The sequence below is a fragment of the Budorcas taxicolor genome, chromosome 11 (assembly GCF_023091745.1).
Source record: "Budorcas taxicolor isolate Tak-1 chromosome 11, Takin1.1, whole genome shotgun sequence".
Taxonomy (NCBI): Eukaryota; Metazoa; Chordata; class Mammalia; order Artiodactyla; family Bovidae; genus Budorcas; species Budorcas taxicolor.
Window position 1 is genome coordinate 20240285 of NC_068920.1, and position 25694 is coordinate 20265978.

At 45.3% G+C, this 25694-nt stretch overlaps 2 protein-coding genes across 6 annotated transcripts in view; one reads left to right on the forward strand and one right to left on the reverse strand.

The window, feature by feature from the left end:
• The window catches only part of ATXN1 (ataxin 1), a 415285-nt gene extending 393273 nt beyond the window's left edge, over nt 1-22012 (reverse strand). For 3 of the 5 annotated variants that reach the window (XM_052647880.1, XM_052647876.1, XM_052647877.1), the window contains exons 1-2: nt 21818-22012; nt 13499-13613 (exon numbers count right to left, since the gene is read on the reverse strand). The gene's annotated coding sequence lies outside the window, so the exon portion shown is untranslated. Of the gene's footprint in view, nt 1-11860; nt 11883-13498; nt 13614-20575; nt 20616-21817 lie in introns of those variants that run through there. The other 2 variants (XM_052647879.1, XM_052647878.1) reach the window with 2 other exon arrangements.
• Nucleotides 12577-23351, forward strand: LOC128055129 (uncharacterized). The gene is made up of 6 exons (XM_052647512.1): nt 12577-12679; nt 17344-17398; nt 18453-18557; nt 19914-19976; nt 22884-22991; nt 23102-23351. Exons 1-6 carry the CDS (start codon nt 12577-12579, stop codon nt 23325-23327), a joined length of 660 nt encoding a protein of 219 aa, XP_052503472.1. The 3' UTR covers nt 23328-23351.
• Nucleotides 23352-25694: the final 2343 nt, after the last annotated feature.

Sequence of the window (25694 nt, forward strand, 5' to 3'; positions counted from 1 at the left end):
TCTGTGATGGACAAAGGGCCCCGGGCCGCAGTTTCTAACGACAGACTCCCTACAGAACCTCCGTCGGAAGCGCACACACACCTTCACATCCGTGATCGCCAACGTACATCCTCTACCTGGAAGAGGCATTTTCACCCACCAGCAGCAGGGCAACTTCTAGACAAACTCACAAGACAAGACAAAGGAGGTGAGCACTCAAAGGGGCAGGGAACACCATGGTCAGCGGCTGGCCTACCCCACCAGCCCCCTTCCTCCTGAGCGGGTCAAAGCAGGAGGGTTTTAGGGCTCCCCGGTCCATAGGGTGCTTTACTGCCACTTGACCCATCTTGCTTAAGCCTCCAGAACTACTCTCTTCCAGATAAAATGATCTCCCTGGGGAAATTATCCTATCAAGAGCTTTCACCTGAATTGGAGAGCCGGGTCACAAGAGCACGCGTGTAGGGAGACTGATCGAAGGGAAGAACAGAGGTTAAGGAGGTGAACCTCGAATCTGCTCATTCATCCCACAGGATGGCGGTGTTCCTAAGAATCCTCTCATAAAATCAAAATCCAACAGGAAAATATTTTCATCACAGAGAAAGACAGTTTTAGACATTCAACTACTGCTGCTGCTGCTAAGTTGCTTCAGTCGTGTCCAACTCTGTACAACCCCATAGACGGCAGCCCACCAGGCTCCCTCGTCCCTGGGATTCTCCAGGCAAGAACACTGGAGTGGGTTGCCATTTCCTTCTCCAACACCGGAAAGTGAAAAGTGAAAGTGAAGTCGCCCAGTCGAGTCCGACTTTTAGCGACCCCATGGACTGCAGCCTACCAGGCTCCTCTGTCCATGGGATTTTCCAGGCAAGAGTGCTGGAGTGGGCTGCCACTGCCTTCCTTCTCCATTAGACATTCAAAAACAAAAGTAATTTTTCCCCTGCACTGATGTTCAATAATAATAGTGTTTGGAATGGCTATAAGTGTAGTATTACAAAACTGAAATATCCCTAAGCAAATCCAGCATTCTAGTCCATTACTTTCATTCTAGAAAATTCATCACTGGGCTTTTCTTTCTCCTGAGCATGGCTTTCTTACAAATTTTGCTCACCTTTATCACCTATTGTCTGATGCACAAACAACGGTATTCAAACCAAAACAGTATTCAAACCCAAAGACACCACAGCTTTTTCCACCACTGAGGTCCATGAGGCCCCAGGCTGGTTCCAGACCACAATCCTTTAAGTCATGGTCTGTGTAAATAGATGAAATCACATCCAATTTGTATCCTGAAAACCCACATTGTAGGGGAAATGCTTAACATTTATTGCAGCCCTACTGGGTGCCAACTGCCAAGAATGAGGGGAAAGACAAAGGTCCTTGGTGTTTTCACGCTGGGAAAAGAGATGTGGAATGTTTCAAAAGGAGAAGAGCAGGGGGCCTGACAGGCAACACAAAACCAATCCTGGGAGGAAAGGACTTCAAACGCAGACTCTAGGAATAGGCCAGACTAACCCCCCCAGATAGAGGCAGGTAGGGAAGGGGAAGAGCACGGCTAAATCCTGTAACATAATAAGAAAGGACAAGGCACTTGGAAGGAGAAAACTAAATGACTGAAGCAAATAAGGGGCAACACATGAGGGACAGGGCTAAACTTGTAAGACAAAGTTAAGTATTCAGAAGTTCAATGAAAAACCAAGGAGAGGCGGACGGACAACAGAGATGCAGACAGATGTCTAAGAAGAGGAAATGTCCACTTCAGCCTCAGAGAGGAATACCACTGAGGAGGGATTTAGCACATCCCAGACCATGCGGTCGCGAAGAGTCAGACACGACTGAGTGACTTCACTTTCACTTTTCACTTTCCTGCATTGGAGAAGGAAATGGCAACCCACTCCAGTGTTCTTGCCTGGAGAATCCCAGGGACGGCGGAGCCTGGTGGGCTGCCATCTATGGGGTCGCACAGAGTCAGACACGACTGAAGGTCAGCAGGGCCGCTGGGCCCAGTGCAGGCCTGGAGGCCAGACGCCCCCCAGAGCTCTAGACCCAGGAAACTGCTCCCAACCTCCTGCCTGAAGAGCTCTCTCCAGGGAAGAGCTGCAATGGCAGGGAGGCGGGGCAGGGTGAGGAATGTCAAACCTGCAGGAGGCCTTTAGGACCAAGGGAGCAGAAGGTGTGGGGAGCCCTGGAGTAGGGGTCAACCTCGGCCGGGCCTGAAAATCCAGACTGATGGCTCCAGACCCTCGTGAGGGTGGCTGCCAGGCCTCCTGCATGGCCCCCAAGTTCCCTGAGAGAAAGAGGGTCAGCCACAGAGGGCGGAGAGCCCCAACGACGGGCAGAGGAGACGAGACACCTAGAAGAGCCGTGTCCCCATTTTGGCACCAGGAACCAGTTTTGTGGAAGACAATGTTTCCACTCGGGAGGAGAGGGGGCATGGTTTAGGGATGACTCAAGCAGACCACCACATTTATTGAGTTCACTGAGCAGGAGGGAGAGCTCAGGCAGTAATGTGAGCGATGGGGAGCGGCTGTAAACACAGATGAAGCTTCCATAGCTTGCTCGCCCGCCCGCCCGACACTCACCTCAAGCTGGGCAGCCCGGTTCCTAACCAGCAATGACTGGGACTGGGTCCGTGGCTGGAGGCTGGGGACCCCTGACCTAGAAAACTGGCTCAGGATGAATCAAGGTCAAGGAGTGAGAAGTAGGTGGGAAAGTAGAAAGGGCCCTAAGCAATGGAAAAGCACTAGGTGGCGCTAGTGGAAAAGAACCCGCCTGCCAATGCAGGAGACATGAGACACCGGTTCGATTCCTGGGTGGGGAAGATCCCCGGCAGGAGAGCCGGGCAACACACTCCAGTACTATTGCCTGGTAATCCCACGGACAGAGGAGCCTGGTGGGCTGCAGTCCCTGGGGTCACACAGAGTCAGACACGACAGAACCCTAGCACACACGCAGGGTTTCAACATGGAACGGTTCCCAAGGGATGAAGTGGGCAGATGAGAAGGGCAACTATTCCAGCCAAGCCAAGTCGCTAACCAGCCTGGTGCAGAGTGTGACCTGGGGTCACCCCTCTTTGTCCTTCCAGGTTGGCCCTGGGTACAATCACAGAAGAAAAGAGAGACATCCTACAAAAAAAACTTGAACTTTCTTACAACACAAAGTCAGAGAATCCAAATAAAAGAAAATCAGACTGGAGAAGCAGCTGCAGTACATGTGACTTTAAAAAAGATCAATATCTAGAACCACAAAGAGCTCAGAGACACAGATGAGAAAATATCAAGACTCACTGCTAATTGTGTAAAAGAAAATCAGTAAGTAAACACATATGGAAATGTTCTATGAGAGAGATCAAAGGAATGCATATTTTAAAGCCAAGGAGGCTATTAAATTAGCCAAAAAAGAGTAAGCCTCACCATTAATCAGGTCGAAGCAAGACAATCATATATCATCAGTAACAATGCAAAATACTGTCTTTTAGAAAGTATTCAGAGCAAGGGCCCCTCTATCAAGGAATTAAGTCTTCTGATGTGACTGTAATCCTAAGAAAATACTTAAGCGTATAGAGGTATTCACTGCAGTTTTCTAACAGTAAACAATTAGAACCAACTCCAACGTCCACAAATAATACAAAACTGAAATTAAAAGAAAACAACTTGATAGTGTCCTTGTAAAGGAAAACTGCACAGTTGAAGGCGTAAATTGGAATGCTCATGCTAAACAGAATAAGCAACAGTGACAAAAGATATATGTTAAATTGTCAAGAACTAAAAGACAACACCTAACAACAATTATGATTTATGGACTGGGATGGCAGAATCAAAGGGAACTTTTGCTTTTATTGGTTTCCTCTTACTGTTGTAAAGTATAGGCAACAGGCATTTAAAATGTAATATTTCTATCCATTCTATAGCAGTGAACTCCCTCTTCTATGGAGCAAATCGACCTTCTAGAGAGCATCACACACAGATCAGGGAAGACTGTCTATATTATCTCAAGTCTCAATGGTCCATGTCAGATTTAAACTTGACCACAAAGGGCTCTGAAGAGACCCTCCTACCCTTAGTACCCACCCCCCCAAAGACACAACTCTTTCCTTTGCTTTTTTCTTATGGCCCTTAAATTCCATATCTTCCCCTTCTTTCTTTTTACAAAATTACATATTGATATTCTTTGTTGTTGTTCAGTCGCTAAGTCATATCTGACTCTGTGACCCCATGGACTAGCCCACCAGGCTCCTCTGTCCATAGGACTTCGCGGGCAAGAATACTGGAGTGGGTTGCCATTTCCTTCTCCAGGGGATCTTCTCGAGTCAAGGTTCAAACCCATGTCTCCTGCAGGTGGATTCTTCACCACTGAGCTACCATGCAATATAAAGTGAACGTTCATTTGACTCTTCCAAAAATCCTGTGAGATAGATGTTGTCATCATCCCCACTTTACAGATGAGAAAACTGAGAATCACAGACTTATGAAAAGTGAACATCCATTTGATTCTTCCAACAATCCTGTGGGATAGATGTCATCATCCCCACTTTACAACTGAGGATCACAGACTTAAGAAGTGTGGCCGGGACACACATCTAAGGAGCCGGAGCCAGAATTCAGACCTCAATCTCCCTGTCTTCAAAGCCTTCACTTCTTAACATTCTACATCCTGCCTCTTCCCTTCCTTCCTCCCTCCCTCCCTGTGAAAACAAACAAGACAACAAAACAAAAAGACTCTTAAATGTCACCTCTTCTACTTGTACTGGCTGCCTAGAAACACCATTCCATGTATCAGGAGACATCAGTACCAACTGCTTACAAATTAACCAATAAGACAAGGTAATGGTCTGTGCACACCGATTGGGAAAGTGGATGCAGAAGAAAAAAGAAATTACCTCCAGCCTCAACTCTACACCTGCAGGTAAAAGCCAAACGGCACCCAAAAATGATTTCTACTTGCAAATTAAAAGCCAAATGTGACCCTTGACGCTATTGCAGAGAAGAGATTCTTCGCTCTCCTTGCAAAGAAATTATCCATAATTAGCAGGAAGATTCCTTCCAGCGATAACACAGCCACTCCAGAAAAGGATGTTGTTTGGGGTACGGTAGCAAGAAGAGGGAAGGGAAGTTGAGGAAGCAGTAAGGTATAAAACTAATAGAGATGGGGTGATAGATGATTTTAGGCACCCCTTCTGACTTACTTTATAAACAGTGACACAATAATAGCTGAAAATGTAAATTCTAATTAAATACAAAACGGAACAAAGTCAAACAACAGCAAATGATGTTTGACAGAGCAAAGGTCTGGTTGGGGGGAGGAGGTATGGAACCAAGAGGAAGAATGACAATAAAATCTATTCATGGAACTGTGCCTGGTAAGAGAAAGAAGGGGCCTGAGTGCTTATTTCTTTCACCCACTTGCTTTACTGTAAATGGAGAAACTGAGGCCCAGCAAGGTGGGTGGCTGGTCCAACTCACCTCGCAGCAGGGCAGTTAAAAAGAAACTCTTGGTCTCCCCAAAACCGGTCTAACAGCTTTCCACCACACCCCATTCATGCCACAGAGTCCTGGAAAGCCACTCCATGTGAAAGCTTTCTGGGGAAAAAAAAAGCATTAAACATTCTATAACTATTAAATTCCTTTTTAAATAATTTTCAAATGCACAGGAGCACGCTGAAAAAGAAAAAAAAAGAAGCCTGGTTTTGATTTCTTTTGGAAAATCGCACAGCGCTCAACACTTAACCTCGTATTGAGTGAAATATTAACAGGCCATAGAATGGTTTCAGTGTTCCTTCAGTAAAGCTAAACAGAATTCGAAAAACATATCCCCCAGGCCTACAGTGGAGTTTCTGGAGCACACATTAAACTCAACGCTCCGCTCAACAAGCCCGTCACTGTTAAGTAACTCATCAGAAAATAAAGAGGGAATTACCAAAGGGGAATTGCCAAGCAATTAGTTCTCTGAAGCAGATGACATACAACTGTTATAAGGGAGGAGCTTCCCCGTTAGTCATATGTCAGAGTCAGAGCTTCCTAATCTGTAAATAAAATGCATCACATATGATTACAGCTGGGCTGTAGGCTGGGGTTGCCAGCCTCACGCACAAAGAGTAAATCCCAAATCCTTCTGTTCTGTGCGTCTACAAAGCAAGACTGGGCTCTGAAGACACTTAAAAAAAAAAGAAAAAGAAAATCCATGGTAATTTTCTTTCCTTTATGGAAGCATAATTGACCTACAACACTCCGTTAGATCCAAGGGCATGAGAGAGTGATTCGATATTTCTACATGTTACAAAATGATCACCACGTTGGTAATTTTCCTTCAGTGTAAGAAAGACAAGCTCTCTGTTTTCCCTGCACAGGCTAAGAGAGAAAAATGATCTTGCTTCTCTATCCTGTTGACATGAGTCAGTGAGGATGCATCTCTGGTCCAGTGGAGGTGAGACTGGGAGGGGCAGGGACAGGAGGGGACCCAGCACTCGCCTCCCAACGGATCCCTGACGTAGGTGTCACCTCCCTTCGCTGCATGCTTTGTTCTTAAGAGTTGGATTCGGTGCCACCCCCCATCTATCAAACTGGAGACAAAAATAGTTCCAATCGGCCAAATCTGGCAAGCAGAGCATGGACCCAGTGAAGCTCTTTCTGAGAGTCAAAAGTTCACCACCTCGCTGGGACTCTGGACACCAAACATTTGGAGCCCAACATAAGCCAATCCTCTGAAACACAGATAAGCATATGCCATAGTCATCATTTTCTTCCATTAATAATTATTGAAAGTGCGTAGGAATCTCAGGGAGGTAGGACGAAGACTGGAAGAATGGGAAACAACACCGCAAAACAGCTCGTAGGTGACCCTGGACAGACAGGCCAGCCTGGAAAAGGAGGGCTCATGGCCCGAACCTCCCCTGATCCTGACCTCCGGGAGCCTGACCTCCACACCTCTGCCGTGTCTTTAAATGCTACTACTGGGCATTACCCTGCTTTCTTACAGACAGGGCTGGGGGCTTGAGAGACAGTGCCTGGCAGCAACAAAGAATACAGGCTGGGGTCCCAGCACGACTCCACCACTTGACAGCTGGGCAGTCTCGGGCAAGTGACTTAACCACTCTGTGCTTCAGTTTCCTCAACTGTGAAATGCAGATAATAGCAGTGCCTGCCCCGGAAGCACTGCAGTCAAGATTAAAAGAGTTACAACACAGAAAGTGTGGACCATGGATCATCTCTTTATTTCCTTTAGGGCCTAGCTGGCATAACGCCCTACACACCTTAGATGTTCATTAAATCTTTATAGACAGCACCGTCTGCACCCCTCTGGAGTTGCTGAGCTATTTTCTCCAGTAATATCACTCCTATCTTAACCTTCTGGATAAGGCAATGGCACCCCACTCCAGTACTGTTGCCTGGAAAATCCCATGGACAGAGGAGCCTGGTAGGCTGCAGTCCATGGGGTCACTAAGAGTCTGACATGACTGAGCGACTTCACTTTCACTTTTCTGCATTGGAGAAGGAAATGGCAACCCACTCCAGTGTTCTTGCCTGGAGAATCCCAGGGATGGGGGAGCCTGGTGGGCTGCCATCTCTGAGGTTGCACAGAGTCGGACACGACTGAAGCGACTTAGCAGCAGCAGCATCTTAACCTTCTGGTCTTTTATAAAAGTTAGGTAAGTCACAGCCTCATTCTGGGCCATTTAGGGGAATACAGAAGGCCCAATGAAATAACACAGGTTAAAAAATAAATAAACAGTCCTCAAATATTCCTTAATTATATTAAGACTGAGTCCCCCGTAACAGCAATACAACCAGATAATTTCCAGCCTTCTCCTTCACTTTGAGCCATATAGTCTTAGGATCTTTCTCCCCAGAGCCAAGGCTCACTGATCCTATATTTTCTATAAAGTATAAATGAGAAGCCAAATTGTTCACAAAGCTGTGGCTAGCAGCTGGAAATATATATGTTGTTGTTATTATTTAGTCATAAGTCATGTAGGACTCTTTGCAACCCCATGGACTGTAGCCTGCCAGGCTCCTCAGTCCATGGGATTTCCCTGGCAAGAACACTGGAGTGGGTTGCCATTTCCTCCTCCAGGGGATCTTCCTGACCCAAAGATCGAACCCGTGTCTCCTGCATTAGCAGGCGGATTCTCTACCACTGACCCACCAGGAAAGCCCAGAAATACGTAATCTGGAACCAGATATCAAATTGCCAACATCCATTGCATCACTGAAAAACCAAGAGAGTTCCAGAAAACCATCTACTTCTGCTTTATTGACTATGCCAAAGCCTTTGACTGTGTGGCTCACAATAAACTGTGGAAAATTCTTTAAAAGATAGGAATACCAGACCACCTTACCTGCCTCCTGAGAAATCTGTATGCAGGTCAAGAAACAACAGTTAGAACTGGACATGGAACAGACTGGTTCCAAATTGGGAAAGGAGTACGTCAAGGCTGTATATTGTCACCCTGCTTATTTAACTTACATGCAGAGTACATCATGAGAAATGCTGGACTGGATAAAGCACAAGCTGGAATCAAGATTGCCAGGAGAAATATCAATAACCTCAGATATGCAGATGACACCACACTTATAGCAGAAAGTGAAGAAGAACCGAAGAGACTCTTGATGAAAGTGAAAGAGAAGAGTGAATAAGTTGACTTAAAATTCAACATTCAGAAAACGAAGATCGTGGCATCTGGTCCTATCACTTCATGGCAAATAGATGGGGAAACAATGGAAACAGTGACAGACTTTATTTTGGGGAGCTCCAAAATCACTGCAGATGGTGATTGCAGCCATGAAATTAAAAGATGCTTGCTCCTTGGAAGAAAAGCTATGACCAACCTAGACAGCATATTAAAAAGCAGAGACATTATTTTGTCAACAAAGGTCCATCTAGTCAAGGCTATGGTTTATCCGGTGGTCATGTATGGATGTAAGAGTTGGACTATAAAGAAAGCTGAGCACCGAAGAATGATGCTTTTGAACTGTGGTGTTGGAGAAGCCTCTTGAGAGTCCCTTGAATTGCAAGATCAAACCAGTCCATCTTAAAGGAAATCAGTCCTGAATATTCATTGGAAGGACTCATGCTGAAGCTGAAGTTCCAATATTTTGGCCACCTGATGTGAAGAACTGACCCACTGGAGAAGACCCTGATGCTGGGAAAGATTGAAGGCGGGAGGGGAAGGGGATGACAGAGGATGGCATGGTTGGATGGCATCATGGTTGGATGACGTGAGTTTGAGCAAGCTCCAGGAGTTGGTGATGGACAGGGAGGCCTAGTGTTTTGCAATCCATAGGGTCCCAAAGAGTCAGACACAACTGAGCAACTGAACTGAACTGACTGATATATATATATATGTGTATACATATGAATATTCACACACATTGGAAAAGGAAATGGCAACCCACTCCAGGATTCTTGCCTGGAGAATCCCATGGACAGAGGCGCCTGGTGGGCTCCTGTTCATGGGGCCACAAAGAGTCGGACACAACTGAGTGACTAAGCACACACACACACACACATATACACACTAACACACACACATCACATTCAAGAGTCCACATGGAAGTTATCAGACACACCCATATTACTGTGATTTATCAAAGTATGGTAAATGAATACCACAAATGAACAATTGCTCCCGAATCAAGTAGGTGGCACAATGTGATTTACACATATCGTATGAGATGAATAAATCCACGGTGGAAAAGATCAAAGGCAAAGCTGGAATTGTTGTTAATATGTACAGGGCCTCACTGAAAATCTTAATAAAACTGTTTAGAGGAAAATAGAGGGATCATTTGTTTAAATGAAAAGAGATACTGCATATGCTGAATTTCAAAAGCAGCATTCATTTTCATACACACACATTAGATCTGGCTAAAATTAGCTCCAGTTTCTACTTTATTTTTTAAGGTCGTAAAGAATAAAGGTTTCAACAAAATTTCATCGAGCTGAAGCTCAGCCCTGAGTTTCCAAGGTACCTGAGCATCTAGAGAAGACACTCCCCCTTGCCGCACTCCATTATCCACTTGGGCATCATCCCAATTTTTCCACCCACTCTCCCTTCGCCTCAGGTCTTAAACAGGAAACATACAAAGGCTGTGTCACACCAGTGTTCCATTTCTGCTGCCTCCACTGCCTCTTACCTTCCCTCATATATTCCACTCTGGCTGACTTCATTGCTGAAAGAATACTCATTCCCGCCTGCCTGGTAAACTTCCTACCAGGCACAAAAACCCAAAGCCCAGACTCAAAGATCACTTTTAGGCCAGTGGCTCCTCCAAATTTATTTCCAGATTGGACCTCCCGGCAATCTTCTTCCCACACTCTCTAGTGTCTGCTGGACTCCAGCAACTCAGATGTCCACCAGCACCTGGGCTTCTGCCAAAACGGCCTGATCGATTACACACCATGCTACTTGCCTGTTAGGGCCCAGCCACCAAAACAGTCATTCTTCCGCCCTCTCCACCTCTTCCCAAAGAAATGTTAACCAGCCTCCAGAGTTCAACTCAAATGGTGCTTCCTCCTCCAAGTTTTCCCCATCATCCTACTCAGCACCATTCTTCTGAACTCCCTCTGTGTTAGAATCTACCCCAGTAAGCACAACCCACCCCCTTCTGCTCTGTATTAGTAATTTCAGAGCATGTCTTCTTTCCCCTACTTGACCACAAAGAATATAACCTCCTTCTGGTAGCTCTTACTCACTCTGTGCAGTAGTAAAAAAAAAAAAGTACACAGTGAATAAATGAATGAATCATTTCTTCATATAGACCATGCCTATGAACGAGGTAAGTCGTAACTTGCTATAGCTATATCATTGATATGGCTTCCTTGGTGGCCCAGCAGTAAAGAATCCGCCTGCCAATGCAGGAGATGCAGGCTCGATCCCTGGGTTGGGAAGATCCCCCGGAGAAGGAAATGGCAACCCACTTTAGTATTCTTGCCTGGGAAATCCCATGGACTGAGGAGCCTGGTGGGCTACAGTCTATGGGGGTCACAAGGATTCAGGCACAACTTAGCAGGTAAACAACAAAAACATCGTATTGATAAAATAGCTAGAATCTAAAATAACTGTAATCTAGGTTTTATTTAAAAAAAAAAAAACCTAATGACTATAACAAAGTACAACATGAAAGATACTGTTTCCCTGCTCACGTTTAGCTATCAGTTGTGAGGACTGTAATGAGGCCATTATTTATGCAACATGTTTAGCTGATACTTATAAGCTTCCTTTAAATGTGATCCTAGGACATGTCAGCTGCTTAAAACTCAAGGTGACTCTGTACTACTTTGTCAGTAATACAATACAAACATTCCTACAACCCTTAATGCACTGTACTATGTACTACAAAAACCTGGATCTCTTCTCAATAAGCTTCACGTACTGACTGAGAGACAGGGCTGTTTGCTGCCTGATTTTTTCATAATAAAATTCTTGAGACATTCTCGTTTTAACACATGACTCTCTTTAAACACTGCAGGTTAAAAAAAAATTGCATATGTATTAACCGCATGTGCAATTAAGCTACTTCCCCAAAAATGTCAGTGTGAGAACTTTCTGCCTAAAATGGATAATACCCCTAAGAGAGAAACTAGCAATAAGACATTGCACCCCTTTCAATGGAGTTGATACTTATAGACCTCATGAGGCTTCCCTCTGCACATAATTATTCTATTTCCTTTTAAAAGATACCTGCCTAACCCACAGCCCATAAAATATAAAGTACCCAGTTCCATAGTTTACAAAAGGACAGAACGTGTGTGATAACTTCCCCCCTCCCCTGCCTTGCACCCCAGTAGGACTTTACTGATCCCCCTTCCTGAGTCACCATACTTCAATCATTCAGGTGTGTGTGTGTGTGCGTGCGTTTTCACTCAGACCACAAATAACTTCACTTACGTCTGCAATTCAGCAGTTCATCCTACAGAAGAAAAACAACACACAGGGATCCTGTGTCAGGAATCGAGGCAGACTAACATAAAATCCAGAAAAATAAATAAAAGGCCCTTTAGCTTTCAGGGCTGCAAATGTCCACAGTGTTGGTCCAAAGACCAAGGTACAGGGATATTTACTTACTCCTCGTCACTTATGGTTAAGGAGCAACCATCACCAAACAAGAACGTTACAATCACCCTGTCAAGACAAGTCACATGCTCACAGTGATAGCTTATGTTCATGGATCATAAACTATACACCAGGTTACTATTCTGCCCAGTGTACAAATATTACATCATTCCAACCTCACAGCAGCCCTAGTTCTTATATGATCTCCATCTTACACATGAAGAAACTGTGGCCCAGGAAGGTTACAGGACTGCCCCGGGTCATAGCGGCAGTTTTACATCTTAAATTCAGACAGGCTGGTTCCAGAGCCTCGCGTCCTTATTTTAAATACCATGGAATTTATATAGAACTTAAAAAACTGGACCTTAGAAGCAGGGTGTCAGGGGTGAGGAGCAAGCTCTTTATTTAAAGAAATCTAGTGAATCAGTTTCAAAATGAACATTCTGATAAAGCAAGGATTAGCCTCTTAAATATGAGCTGAAAATCCAAATTTCTGTATGTAAGGTTGGATAAAAGTGGTTGGTGCATCTTCTCAGGGAAAGAAACAGAACATGACTTGGGAAGAGCTGCCCAGAGACCACCAGATCCAGCCCACGCCACAGCAGTGGAACGTCAGTGTGACTCCAAGAGACCATTCCGGTTCCTTTGGATTCAGTGGGTCTAGGGTGGAGTCCCGGTTCTATTTTTTTCTTTTTCTTCTAAGCTCTCCTGGAGATTCTGGTGTCCCGCCAGGCTCGAGAACCTCTGAACTAGTCTATTTCCACAGCTTGGAGCAGGACTACTCCCAAGGCAAACAGAAAGAGGGGATCGATTTCACAATCTCCTCTGGTTGCGAATACCAGTGTTCCCAAGCCCTTACTGCCCCAATTTCAAACTAACTTCCCCTGCTCTCCTGATTCTAGGCAGGCAGTCTTCCTTTCAACAGAGAACCATGAGTCATCAACCCTGCATCCACCCTGTGTCTGCATGACTCTCCAGGTCAGAAAAATTTACTGTACATGAAGAAAGCAGGAAGTTGTCAAATCCCAAACAGACACAGAGAAATTCAAGATCCAACCAACATGGGTTGCTACCGAACCAACAAGCTATCTCCCTGCACCGCGGTCACACAACAACCACAACCTAAAACATGGAGACAGTGACTTAAGGTAACCGTTTGGTAACAAAACTTGCCCATCAGCTCCAAGTACAGGTGACAATTAAAATGATCAGGCTCAACCCCAGCACACAATAATGAACCATCGGCAAGGCAGAGGCAGACTACATCATCAACCAAATAAATCTAAAAGGAGGATACCTTAATCCAAGTTAAAAAAAAAAAAACCTCTGCGATTTCTCAATTTCCCACACAGTAGTTTGCAAAGACAATTATCTTCAACAGTCTGTAAAGTGCTAAAGTACGACTAGTAGGCGATTTTCCCAGGCCAGACTTTATCCTCAGATAGAAACCAGAGAGCATCACAAAACTCTTACCTGATGGGTGTTGGACTCCCCCGAAGCAGCCGTGGAGGAGGAGACTGCTGTCCAAAGACGACAGACAAATCTGCAGCTTGAATGGAACACCTCAGTGATTTGCAGCCAGATCCTCCTGCAGTGGTCCAGGGGGTGCAGAAGAGGAAATCCAAAATGAGAAACAGCATGAATGGCTTTAAAAAATAATAATAATTCCACCTTGGAGACACCATGCAGGGAAATCTAAACTTCAAGAACGTCAAATTTTGCATCGTTTTATGAGAAATTACACAGGCACCAGCCAGCTCAAAAGGCAGGTCTGGTTTGATTCAACAGGGCTCAGAGGGAGGCCAACACACAAAAAGGTCATCCCTTCAATCAAATTAAAAGCTTGGTCTCTCCATTTGAGCCAGCTACTGTCAATCTTTTCTCTAAGATTCTAACGAATCACCTCATAAACACAAGCTGGTCATCACGGGACTATCAGGTGGAAATGGGCATGGACTGAATAGTAATTGAGCCAAAGTCTAATTTTCATGAGGCATATCTTACTATCAACATGCAACTTTAGGCACAATCATGACACAGAGCACAGTTAGTTGTTAGCATACCAGTCTAATGGGATAGAAAAAAAGAATCAAATGCAGAAAAAAATTTAAGTATGCATCTACTCACTAGAGTTTCCTCTGAACTTTAAAGGATTTAATTACTGAATGTACATCTACTTGATTTTCATTCTGCCATAACATCCTGAGCATGTTTAAGTAAAGATTACCCATTGTAGGATGAATGAGTGAATGTGTGAATGGATGAATGAACGAGAATGAATCTATCTTTCATATACCTTTCCATCAGGGAGCCTGGCGCTCGTAGTAGTTTTTGTGAGGTAAACACCTATGCATAGAAATGGAAGAAGTTGAGGACTCGATCTGCTAACATACTTTCCTATCTATTCAAAGCATATTTTTAAATACTGGTAGTTCCCAACTGTCCACATTAAATAGAATCAGGAGCACAGTTATTATAAACTAATCCACAAACTCGTCATTGCTGGACTGATTTTTTTTTTCAGCCTTTCATTACTGGAGCTGATCTGCATATTTGCTTAGGCTGGTTTTAAATTTAGTTTGGGTTTCCTAAGCCCACGCCAGGTAACAGTAGGAAGGAGAAGGCCCAGGATTATATTGGGTGTCAGAAAGAAACTATTCTGGAGCTATGAATATGATCTCCAATGTGAATAATCTGTAAACAGGTAAGTGAGCCAATTAGCCTTGGGTACATGGCAACACATCTCATGATTATTTTCATCCATACACACTCACTATTTTTAAGGGCACAGCCCAGCTGGAAAGGAAAATAATGTCGATTGCTTTCCAACACTTTGCAAAGTAATGAATAGTAGCCAAAGTATTCTTACTTCTAGCTAATCCATTCACGAAGTATTTATTTAAGCATCTTTTGCATGCCAGAGACTGATATGCAGAAGGAAGTTTTCTAGGCCTTGGTTTCCCCATATGTAAACAGTTAAGTCTGTGTGCTGTTGTTTAGTCATGTCCAACTCTTTATGACCCTATGGACTGTAGACCACCAGGTTCCTCTGTCCACTGGATTCTCCAGGCAAGAATACTGGAGTGGGTTGCCACACCCTCCTCCAAGGGATCTTCGGAACAGATCAAACCCACGTCTCTTGTCTCTTAGGTTTCCTGCATTGGCAGGCAGGTTCTTTACCACTAGCGCCACCTGGGAAATCCCAAACAGTTAAATGTAGAGAAAGAAAGAAGCCTTTCTAGACTATCACATCTCTGAAGTCCTTGGAAGACAAGCCCTCCAGTAAGAAGCTTGTTGAGCTACAAACATTAATAGTGGCCAAGTTAAATAAAAGCTCACAATATTCTATTTATTCTTACACAGTACTTGGTTTAAGGGCCAGGGGGTGATCTTGATTTTATCTAGTAACATCTCAAATGAAGCCTCAAAATCCTTGATCATCATTTTCAAACAATGTGCAGGTACCATGGATTTGCAGAGTGCTTGCTTTACGAGCTAACAATTGAGTGTTGGCTTGTGTATCGACGTGTGTGCACACTATCCTATTTACCTATCACCTGGCAGATAAGATTTTATAGAGTCCAAATTACAGTCTCCTCCTATTCTGCTGAAGTGCAGAGAACAGTCAAACATGATGCAAATGCTGTAAAATATTAATTTACTCTCGCGTCGGTATGCCTACTTATTTCAAAAGTATCTGTGTTGCTACATCAGTTAGAGTGACTAAAGAGTTAACAAAACTAGCTGTGTTCTATCAGAGGGAAGAAACCAAAAATAAAAGCAAGGCAGAATGGATTCATCACAAAAATATACAGACAACATACAATAAAATAGCCTATAGACTGTTTAAGACAATATATCTACTAAAAACAGAATTTTTAATATTTAAAAAGCACAGCAGAGCAACATAACACAATACTATAAATAGTGGGAGATAGAAAGGTGGCCTAAGTAATGCAGATGTGACAGTCAGTAAAGAGGAGATAATATATAAATACTGTAGATACAGAAGAAAACATAAATACTTCAGGGAGAATAGCCCAAAGTTAAGGGTGAAGGGTGCAGTAAAAGAAAATGTGCCATACATGGTGATAGAAAAAATACATTTTCTTTGAATGCTAAAAGCATAAGCATTTACAGGTTAGCAGCTATAACAGTGATGACTAAAAACTCCTGATAAATAACTCAAAAGGTATCCGTTAAAGAGCACCTAAGTAGAAAAAAGAGAACTTCCTCTTAGCCTGAACCCACATGCTATCACCAGGGGAGCCTCTGCCCCCTGAAGCCTCAAGTTGTGATTACACTACAATGAGTTTTCTGAAAAGTAACTGTTCAGGTTTAGTATATACAGTTTTTGCTTGCATTATTGCCATTACCAGTGCTTTTTCATTACTTCACAAATGGGATGCATTAAAAATTTTATTTTTAAACAATCAATGAAACAGTTCTGCTCCCATCAAATATGTCAAAGAGGATATAACGCTTGTTGCTTTTTTGTCTTTAGTAGTTCAAAACATGTTTTAGTACATTTGAGGTGGTAATACGTAGTACACGTATTTATAGAGCATTAGCCTGAAAAGTTCAGATTTATAAGGATTATAAAATATACTACTACACTGATAAAGACAAAGATACATAAATTATGAAATAGGAAAGAGATTTCTGAAAACTGTTTCCACCATTAGGTAAAGATTATTTACCTAAGCCTTTTTATTACTCCTGGAATTTTAAGTATTTACATATTTTTAAAACCTTGATCCAATTACAACTCTTTCAGCCAACATTTGAAAATATTCTCTTAAAACTAGCATGGAGTATACACTTATCACCTCTTAAAGAAATTTTGAATGTATATTTTATTAAACTGAATTAAATGAAATTAAAATTTGAACAGCATAATTGAGGACTACAAAATTCTTTCTTTCATAAAGGGCAGTCCTGTGTGGAACGCCTTAGAACAGAAATTATCTCTTTGGGGATTTCTGATTTCTTATTTTCGATCTTTTCACAAAATAAGGAGAGCCTGCTTCTGATAAGCTGGGAAGTATAAACAGAACTAAATCTGCTCTTTGAAGCAGTTAAGCTGCACATTTCAAAAGATATAAAGCAATGGAAATCAAATCATCTGTCTCCCCATAAAAATAATATTCTGTCTTGCTGCACTATGTCATCTTACATATGCACGTATTTAAGCTTTTCAGAATCGAAACTATGTTTTACTTGCAGACAACTATAGTTTAAAGAATTAACATTCACTCCTACCTTCGCTAAATTTCAGGCTTTTAGTAAAAACATGTTTATTGACTAACTTCTCATAGGAAACAAAATGAGCTGGTGTTACCATGCGTTAGTCATCAAAAACTGTCATTCAAGGTAAGTGCAAACAGAAAATCCACTTGACATTTCAGAATGGAAAAAAAATAAAGGCACATTATACAAAAGGAATGTGAATCAAACTCTGTAATGACAACAAAACAAGAAGTCACAGAAGCATGTTTATTAATATTTTAATAAGCTCTTAAGGCTGGCCTTTCCCGGGACCCCCAGACAACTGAGTTAGGCCTATTGAAACGTAAGGCCAGCTACATGTACAGTCTGATGGCTGAAGAGTTGTTCTTGAATCTATTTGCAAGAGTAAAAGACAATTTAGAGGCCAGGAAGCCTAGTTATAGTATTTCTGATTAAATATCACTTGTTTATCAAACCCTCTTAAAATGAAATCCAGAATGGAAGGGGAAGATACACAGGGGAAGATTTTCACAGTTCCCAATCAAGTACATTTTTCATACTTATTTTAACACAAATTTATTTGTGCACTCAAAAATACACGTTCACATTTGGCTGCCAGTAAAGTGTTTTTCTGTACATAGTAAAATGTAATTCAGGACCTCCAAGGTGTTGTATAAAACTTAAACTTCTGTGCTTCATTTTATATCCCTGCCTCTCCCATCTATTTACCTTCTAGAAATAATGGCTTGCTTTAAACACAGCAACACTTGATCTGAGCAGGTCGCAATCATGTTACCAACTGCATAGACTCACTAAAGGGTAGAAACTCATAAGCCCTCTGTGAGCAACACTGAATAGCTCTCTCAATCAAGGCCCCAGAGGTTAAAAAAAAAAAAAAGGATTTATCAGTTTAGCTATGGGGTTGTAAAACTGTAAACTGACTAGCAGGGTCACACAGACATCCAGACATTATTATTCTCAATTATTTCTTTTTCTAATATCAGAGTTATTAAAATACTCCCTCTTATTTGGATTGCCTGAGCAACACAGACCTTCAGCAACCAAAGCTACTTTCCTTTTTTTCCCCAACAGTATTATTTTTCTTTGCATAGCAGGCTTACTAAGGTGACCGCCTAATGCAAAGAGCAGAATGTTGTTCGCTGTTATTAAATGCTCATTAAATTTTATCCTCAAATAGAGTACAAATTACTGTGCAAAAGCACCAAACATTATCAGTCTACCAGCTAAAGGCCTGTATCATCTCTTACCTGAGACAAAAACCTTTTAACTTACTACCTCCAAGGTAAGGATCCTGGCCAAGAAATTCAAGTTAAGAATGAATACATTCAGAATGACTGCCTACTGCCAGTAGCTTTTTTTTTTTTTGTCATTAGGATGGCCATAAAGTTTTTAAATATGACAACGGGGATATCCTTCTCAAATAAATTACTTCCCCTGAATAAATCCTTTAGAAAAACCCCGCTATTGGCAGCTTGGGTTCTAAAGGATGAGTTGTTTTGCACTTGAAAGGGTTAAGTGCCAAAGGCACCAGACAAACTGCAAGAAAAAAGGTTGCTTTCCTCAGCTCCTCAGCTCTGAAAGGTTTCTAGCAAGTACCAAATACTTGTTGATGTGTTCACAAGCAGGATTGTCAGCCTCCTTTCACGGTCTGGGGAGATGTATTTACATACTGCACCCAGTAAGCACAGCTTGTTGGTCTCCTTTATAAAAGTTGAGTAGCTAGAAGCCTCATTCAGCGTCTCCCATCCGAAGTGACAAAAAGAAGATGCGGCTGAAATAGTAAAGAGTCTCTCATCTGGTTGGGGCAGCACAAACACTGTGCATCAAACACTTGGGAGTAGTCCAGGCACAGACAAACCCACCTGAATGGACGGGAGAACACTGTCTGTTGCCATGGCAGCCTGATCTAATTACACGAGTGATCAGGGATGGAGTAAGTGCACCGAAAACCTACACCCGCTGACAGGTATCTACGAGATGAGAAAGGCAGGCAGGCGGAAGGTTCAGGCGAGCCCTTCGACCTCTGCTTTCTGTAGAAGGTGGCACTCAAGCCCATTTATCTGTGGAGCTGCTAAAATATTGACTGATGCAGGCACAGTTAGAGGGCAATCAGAGGAGATTAAATGCCATAGCATTAGCCCTTACAGTGCAATCCTTTTCCAAGAGTTCATGTGCAGGGTTTTCTCATCTTTCTCTCTGGTGGTTTCTTCAGGAAGACGCTCCATTCCAAAAAAAGCTCAAGTGTCAAACTACCCTCATCCACCAAATAAACCACAAGGTGGGCTTAAGACGGGGGCTTCCAGGAACTGCAGGGTTCCTCAGAAACCCAAATGAGATGGCTTAGCTAACACGGTCGAAAAAGTAACTAGCTGTGCCTAAAAATAACCCATCAAGTACCCGCTGCTGCGAGCGATATGTAACGATGATGTTTAAATATTAAGAACAGCCTGCATTATAAAACACAAATGTCATTGAGATGTGACTACGAGATTGCCAAAGGAGAACTTATTTGCATACACACATTCCCGTGCAAGCGCCAGGATGTGCAAGGAGCATGCCACTCTAAGCCATTAGTTTTTATTCTGTGGGTGTAATAGGGTCTTCTAATTTTGCTAATTGTATCCTGTGGCTCTCACAGGGAAGCTAAGAATCTCTTCGGGGACAGAACCAGTTCGGAGGAGTCCCTACTGCACAGCATACGGTAAACAAAATAAAAATAGCTTGCCATTCTCCTTAGCCACATCGCGCATTATATAACCAGCTTCCGACTGGCTTTCTGTGTGTGTGTGCCTTACTACTCTTCAGCAATTTCCCAATCTCTCGAAGTATTTATATTATCCTCTTATCTGTAGGATTATATACCAAGAAAGCAAAACAAAACAGAGCAGCCGCGGGACTGAACTGAACCCCACTAGTCCTTAGAAACTGATTTTTTGTCGTTGTTGTTTGTTTTCTGGCAGGATCTCCACCACCACCCTACTTCCACCCCCTACTAAGGTTCTTGCTCAATCTCCCTAGAAAACCTGAATTGTTCCATCGCTTCCAGTCAGCCCCCTACGTGGTCTGAAATAAAATGAAAGCACCAGCCGCCGAGTTTAGGAAGGCGGCCTGAGGGCGGGGGTGGCCGAGGAGGGGTCAGGGCGCTGCGGAGTCAGCCCAGCGGCCACGGCGGGGCCCCCTTCCCACCGCGATGGCCCGGCCGCCCCCTCCCCCGCGGGCGCGCACACACACACACACACACACACACACACGCACACACACGCACTCACACACTCACGCCGCGCTCCGCCGCCGCCTCACCTCTCGCTCCGCCCGGCCGGCCCCCTGCCCTGCCCCCTGCGGGACCGGCCTGCGCGCAGCGCTGGAACCACGTAGGAGGCGGCGGCGGCCGCGGGAGTGGCGGAGTCTCCGGCCCGGCCCAGAGTGAGCGAGCAGCGGGGCTCCGGGCGCATCCCAGCGCCCGCAGCGCCTCCTCCGCCGCCGCCGCCTCCCCCCTCCCCTCCTCCCGGCTTCATTCACCCTCCCAGCAGCCGCGCAGCCGCTCACTCCCGGCGCGGGCAGGGTAGCGTCTGCCGCGGCTTCCCGGCTCCGGCCGCGGGCGCTGGCGGGGGCGCCGGCCCGGGCTGGGGCGCTCGCGGGCTCCCGGCTCCGGGCGGCGGCGGCGGCTGCACATGATCAGGAAGCGGCCGTACCAACAGAGCGGCGGCGGCGGTAGCCGCCCGAGCCGCCACCGCTACTCCGGCCGCGCTCCCGGCACCGCTCGCCCGTTCCCCCCGTGCCCACCTCCCTCGGTGCCCCCCGCGATCCCACCGCCCGGCGGCGCGCGCAAACTCCGGCCCGGCCGCGGGCGCAGACCCTCCCGGTCCGCCGTCGCGCGCCGGCCCAGGCCGGCCTCCACCGGGAGACCCCCGCCCCGGGGGGCTCCGGGGCCAAGTGGCCCCCGCGGTAAAGCCAGCCCTCTTCCAGATCCGCTCGCTCTTGCTGCCCTCTGCGAAGAGAGGAGTGAGGAGGGGGCGGCAGGAGGGGGCAGCGCGACCCCCGGCCGCCGCCTCCCCCCTACGCCACCTCCTGGGAAGAGGACACGGCTCTCCCCACTGGCGATCGGACCGGCAACCGCCGTAGTGGGGAGCCGCCGCGGATCTCCGCGCCCGCCCGCGCCCCCCGCCCGGGCGCGCCCCCTTGCTCGGCGGGCGCCCACCCTGCCCCTGCACACCACCCTCCTGCCGGTCGTCTCAGCGCCCACAGCTGGGGAAGTCGGCCCGGGAGGCTGGAGCCGGGGAAGGGTGTATGTACACACACACACACACACACACACACACACACACACACACCACACCACAACACGACGCGTCGATTTCCTTCGCTCTTCTTCCAGCTGTTTTCCGTGCCGCCGAATGGGGTTTGGGGTTTGTTTGCTGGTTGTTGCTTTTGCCCCTCTCGGGAGAGCGGGGTAGAGGGGGATCTTGATCTAAATCAAGGGAGAAGGAGATGGGGGGAGGGGGGAGAGAAAGAATCAGAGGAGAAAAAAAAATAGCCACTTACTGTAAAGTGTAAATGGATCTGGGGTTGCGTGGGGAAGGGGGGGCAGAGGGAGAGAAACAGTGTCTTGCGGCTGCTGTAGCTCTGGCTGCTGCTCCACGGGGCTTGTTTTGGATCCCCCTGCAGTGAAACAGGTCCTGTACGGCTCCGCCACTGTAGTAGAAATGATGTCTGCGGTATACTCTGCTCTCTCCTCCTCCTCCCCCCCTCCTCCCTCCCTCCTCCCTCCTCCCTCCGCCCGCCCTCCCTCGCGCTCTCTCGCGCTCGCTCGCTCGCTCGCTCCAGTATGTAAATGTGTAATAGAAGCCAAATATGGAGCAGTTGGCTGCCGCCGCCGCAGCTCAAGGATCCGACTTCGGGGGGGTTGGGGGGGCCACCCTCCGGCGGGGCGGCGGGGCGAGCCGCTCTGAGCACCGAGAGCGCACGGCACGGCCGCCGGCCGGCGCCCTTAACCCTTGGGTGCGCGCATCTCCGGGCCCGGCAGTCCCCCCGGGGAGGCGGGCGCGTTTCCCCGAGACCCGCTCGGGATCGGGGGTGGGGTGGGGGGGGGGACGCGGGGCGGGAGCGTTGACCGGGACCGGAGGGGACAGTTCTTCCAGGTTTGGGAAAGGGGCGGGGAGCTGAAGCGATGAGGTAATTGGAGCGGTGACCGGTCGGTCCTCGCGCGCCTCCTCGGGTCCCTGCATCGAGTTGTGAAGGCACAGGCTGGGTGCGACTCAGACACCCTGGAGGGACTCTCCGAGGGGTGCCGGACTCCAAACCGGAGCCCGTGAAATCCCTTCTGGGGAAGGAGAGGTGGGCCGGTTCCGATCCCGACGTTCCCTTCGTCCCAGGCGTGCGGAGAAGCGTCTTAAGAGGGCTGACTCCGACCTTCACGCACGTTAACCCTCAAACCGGTTTAGCCTCGGCGTTTTGGAACCCAGCCCACAGAGCCGCGGGGATCGCCTTGGCGGGCAACTCAGGAAAGTTTTAAGGGTCCTCCCCCACAACCCCCCGTCTGCACGTGCACCCTCACCTTTCCTGCCTGTGAAAGCTGGTGACCACCCTGCTCTCCTTTCTCTTTCTGCAGGTCCGGAAATCTGCTCGGAGCACGGAACTACCCAGCTCGAGGCTGGGTAGATGACCCGCGCACTCCTCTCGCCGCTAATTCGGGATCATTAATTTCATCGGAAATGAGGTAACCAGTGTAGGAGATAGAGAAAGCAACCCGAGAATCAGATGGTAGTTCTCGTGAATCCGCGCGGTAAGAACTTACTCTGGACTCAATTTTTTAAATGCGGTTTTCAGCTCTTCGCCACCCGTCCCTCCGTGGGTACCTCCGCCAGGCATTAGCTGGAAGGGAAGGACTCTTCTTTGGACTGGTGGTACCTGGCCAACAGGTGTGCCACCTGGAGGAGGAGAAGGCACAGCCATGCTACAGGGAGCTCAGTGCGGCGGCGTTCTCCTGGCTGCACATAATTCTGGAAGGCCGGTAGGTGTCGGGGCAACATTTGACCTTTTTCAGGTGCTTTGAACCAAATGGCTAGAAATAGGATCCCTCCACGTAAGTTTCTCTCCGGAAGTCTCCACTTGACTGCAAGTTGTATTTGAGAAATCTTTTGGCTTAATTTACTTATGATCTAACCGTTAGTCACCAACTGAAGCAGGATACAGAATCACCAAGAGAAATGTGTCAACTTTTAAACAACTGTATTGTAGAACCAAGGTGCTGCAGAAATAAAAGTAAGCATCCTAACTAGAAAGGTGCAGTGCCCCGGAAATGTTTCTCACATTTTGAAATACCTTGCACATATATATGGCTATTTTAAAAGAACTACTACTGTTTACTCGTTTCTACAACTTTTTTTTTTTTCTCACTTAAAAATCAATGATGGTTACAGTTTAAAGCCCGGGTTGGTCTAAAGTGACATTGTTGGTCTCATTACAGCCTCTAGTGGACAATTAAAATCAGTTTCCTGAAAAGGCTCTGCCTGGCGTTGTGTTCGTTGACAAGCATTATCAAGGTGAAGGTTAATAACCGGGTAATAGTATCTTCTCCTGAATTGGCCGAGCCGGTTTCTGAAAGGAGTAGAAGCTGTTGGCTCTACACGGAAAAGACCTATGCTTTGTGAGGCAGGTATTATTATTACTGGCCTGTGAATAAAAAGAGAACTTCTGCTCATTTCAGATTCAGACAGCTTTCATAAAAAAATAAATTCATCTAAAATATTTTTAAAACAGAAAATATTGGTTGCCATGTTTTTGGCTTAACTGAGATGCTTTCATTCCAACTCCTAATCTGCAGATTGTCCAATCCACCTCTACTCTATTTTTAGACATCTTACATTTAGACAATTTGGGGTTAAAAAAAAAAAAAGCTAATACTTTCATTATTACACTGATGCAAGCAGTTATTATAACAACCTTAGACAAATTAAAACACATAATTCAGATTACAGTTAGTCAATTAATTTAAATGTTCCCTCAAGGAAGCTAAATATGTTTATTACCCAAACAGTAAGAACAATTAATAAGAACTGTGTCATTTACTTACTTAGCCATTAAGGTTAAAACCATAATCTGCCATTAAAATCTGTAACTATTTCTTCCTGCAAGGTCCAACATAAACATAATACAATATAGTTTCATTACCTTTAGTACTGAACTGTATTTTCAGATGGCAAAATATGAAATGTACAATCACAATTGGCCCTGATTTCTTTAAAAACAATTCCTTCTCCAACAAATAAAAACTCAGTGAAAGAAGGGTTTTCAAGAAGCCAGTAAGCAACTCTGTAGTACTATGCTTCTATTCATAAACCTGGTACTACATTCATGCCAGCATGAGTTGAACTTTGCAATTAAAGGAGATTGAAAAATAAGGCCTGCTGAGCCTTCTTCCTCTTAATCTGTCTTCTGCATTGCTTAAACACTCATATCTACTCCACTGTTGGGGTAATGTCTACTTTTAAAGGTTTAAAATGGCCTATCAAGTATATTTTATATCATATAATTATATATCACATCATGCTTCTCAAAGCATAGTCTTCAGAGCAGCATCTGGAAGCTTTTTAGACATTCAGAGTTCCACCCCAGACCTACTGAATCGCAGTGTAACCAACATCCCCTACCCCACCCCAACCCCCACCCCCAACCCCACAATGATTCCTGAGTGCCTACACTCCAGGGCTCTGTCTAGATGAATTTGTTCACAAACGTGGAACTTGATTCTTCAATGTATTCCTTTTTATTCCCTTCCCTTTTATTACTTTGCACTTTTCAAATGAAAAATCATTAACATTCTATGCTTTGGTCAAACAGTACTGCATTTCAGAAGGGCTCTGAGTTATGCACAAATCTGCACCATCATTGCCAAGGGAACACTCTGTAAGGAATATACCAGGGTCTTGGACATGGAGGTTTTCTTCAGGGCAGCAGAGGGAGCACAAGAGTGCTTAATAAAGCAAGTGTACAGGCCCTCCAAATCGCAAGGGCTTTTTAATTGTAGAATATGTCTTCATTGGAAGTAGCCTCTTATACAATTCAAAGACAAGCAAACACAAAGGGCTCAGCAGCTTGTAACAACAAAGTAATAGAATGGATTGGAAGCTAAATAGTAGCATATAGATATAATTATTTACAGTTTCAGGCTTGAATTCTTAAAGTGGGCCTCAACAGTCATACTTGAGAAAGATGCCTTATCTCTTCTGCCGTGAAAAATAAAGATATACAACATGGAGTAAGACAAGCAAGAGTCACTCCTGTTTCTCTAAAAATCTTGGGGTCAATTAACCCAATATGATATCAGATAAGTTCACTTCATTTGGAATCAGATATGTTGCTGAAAGGAGAGGTATTTCTCAGTGTTTACTTTCACAGTCATCTTAGGGGGTTACCCTCT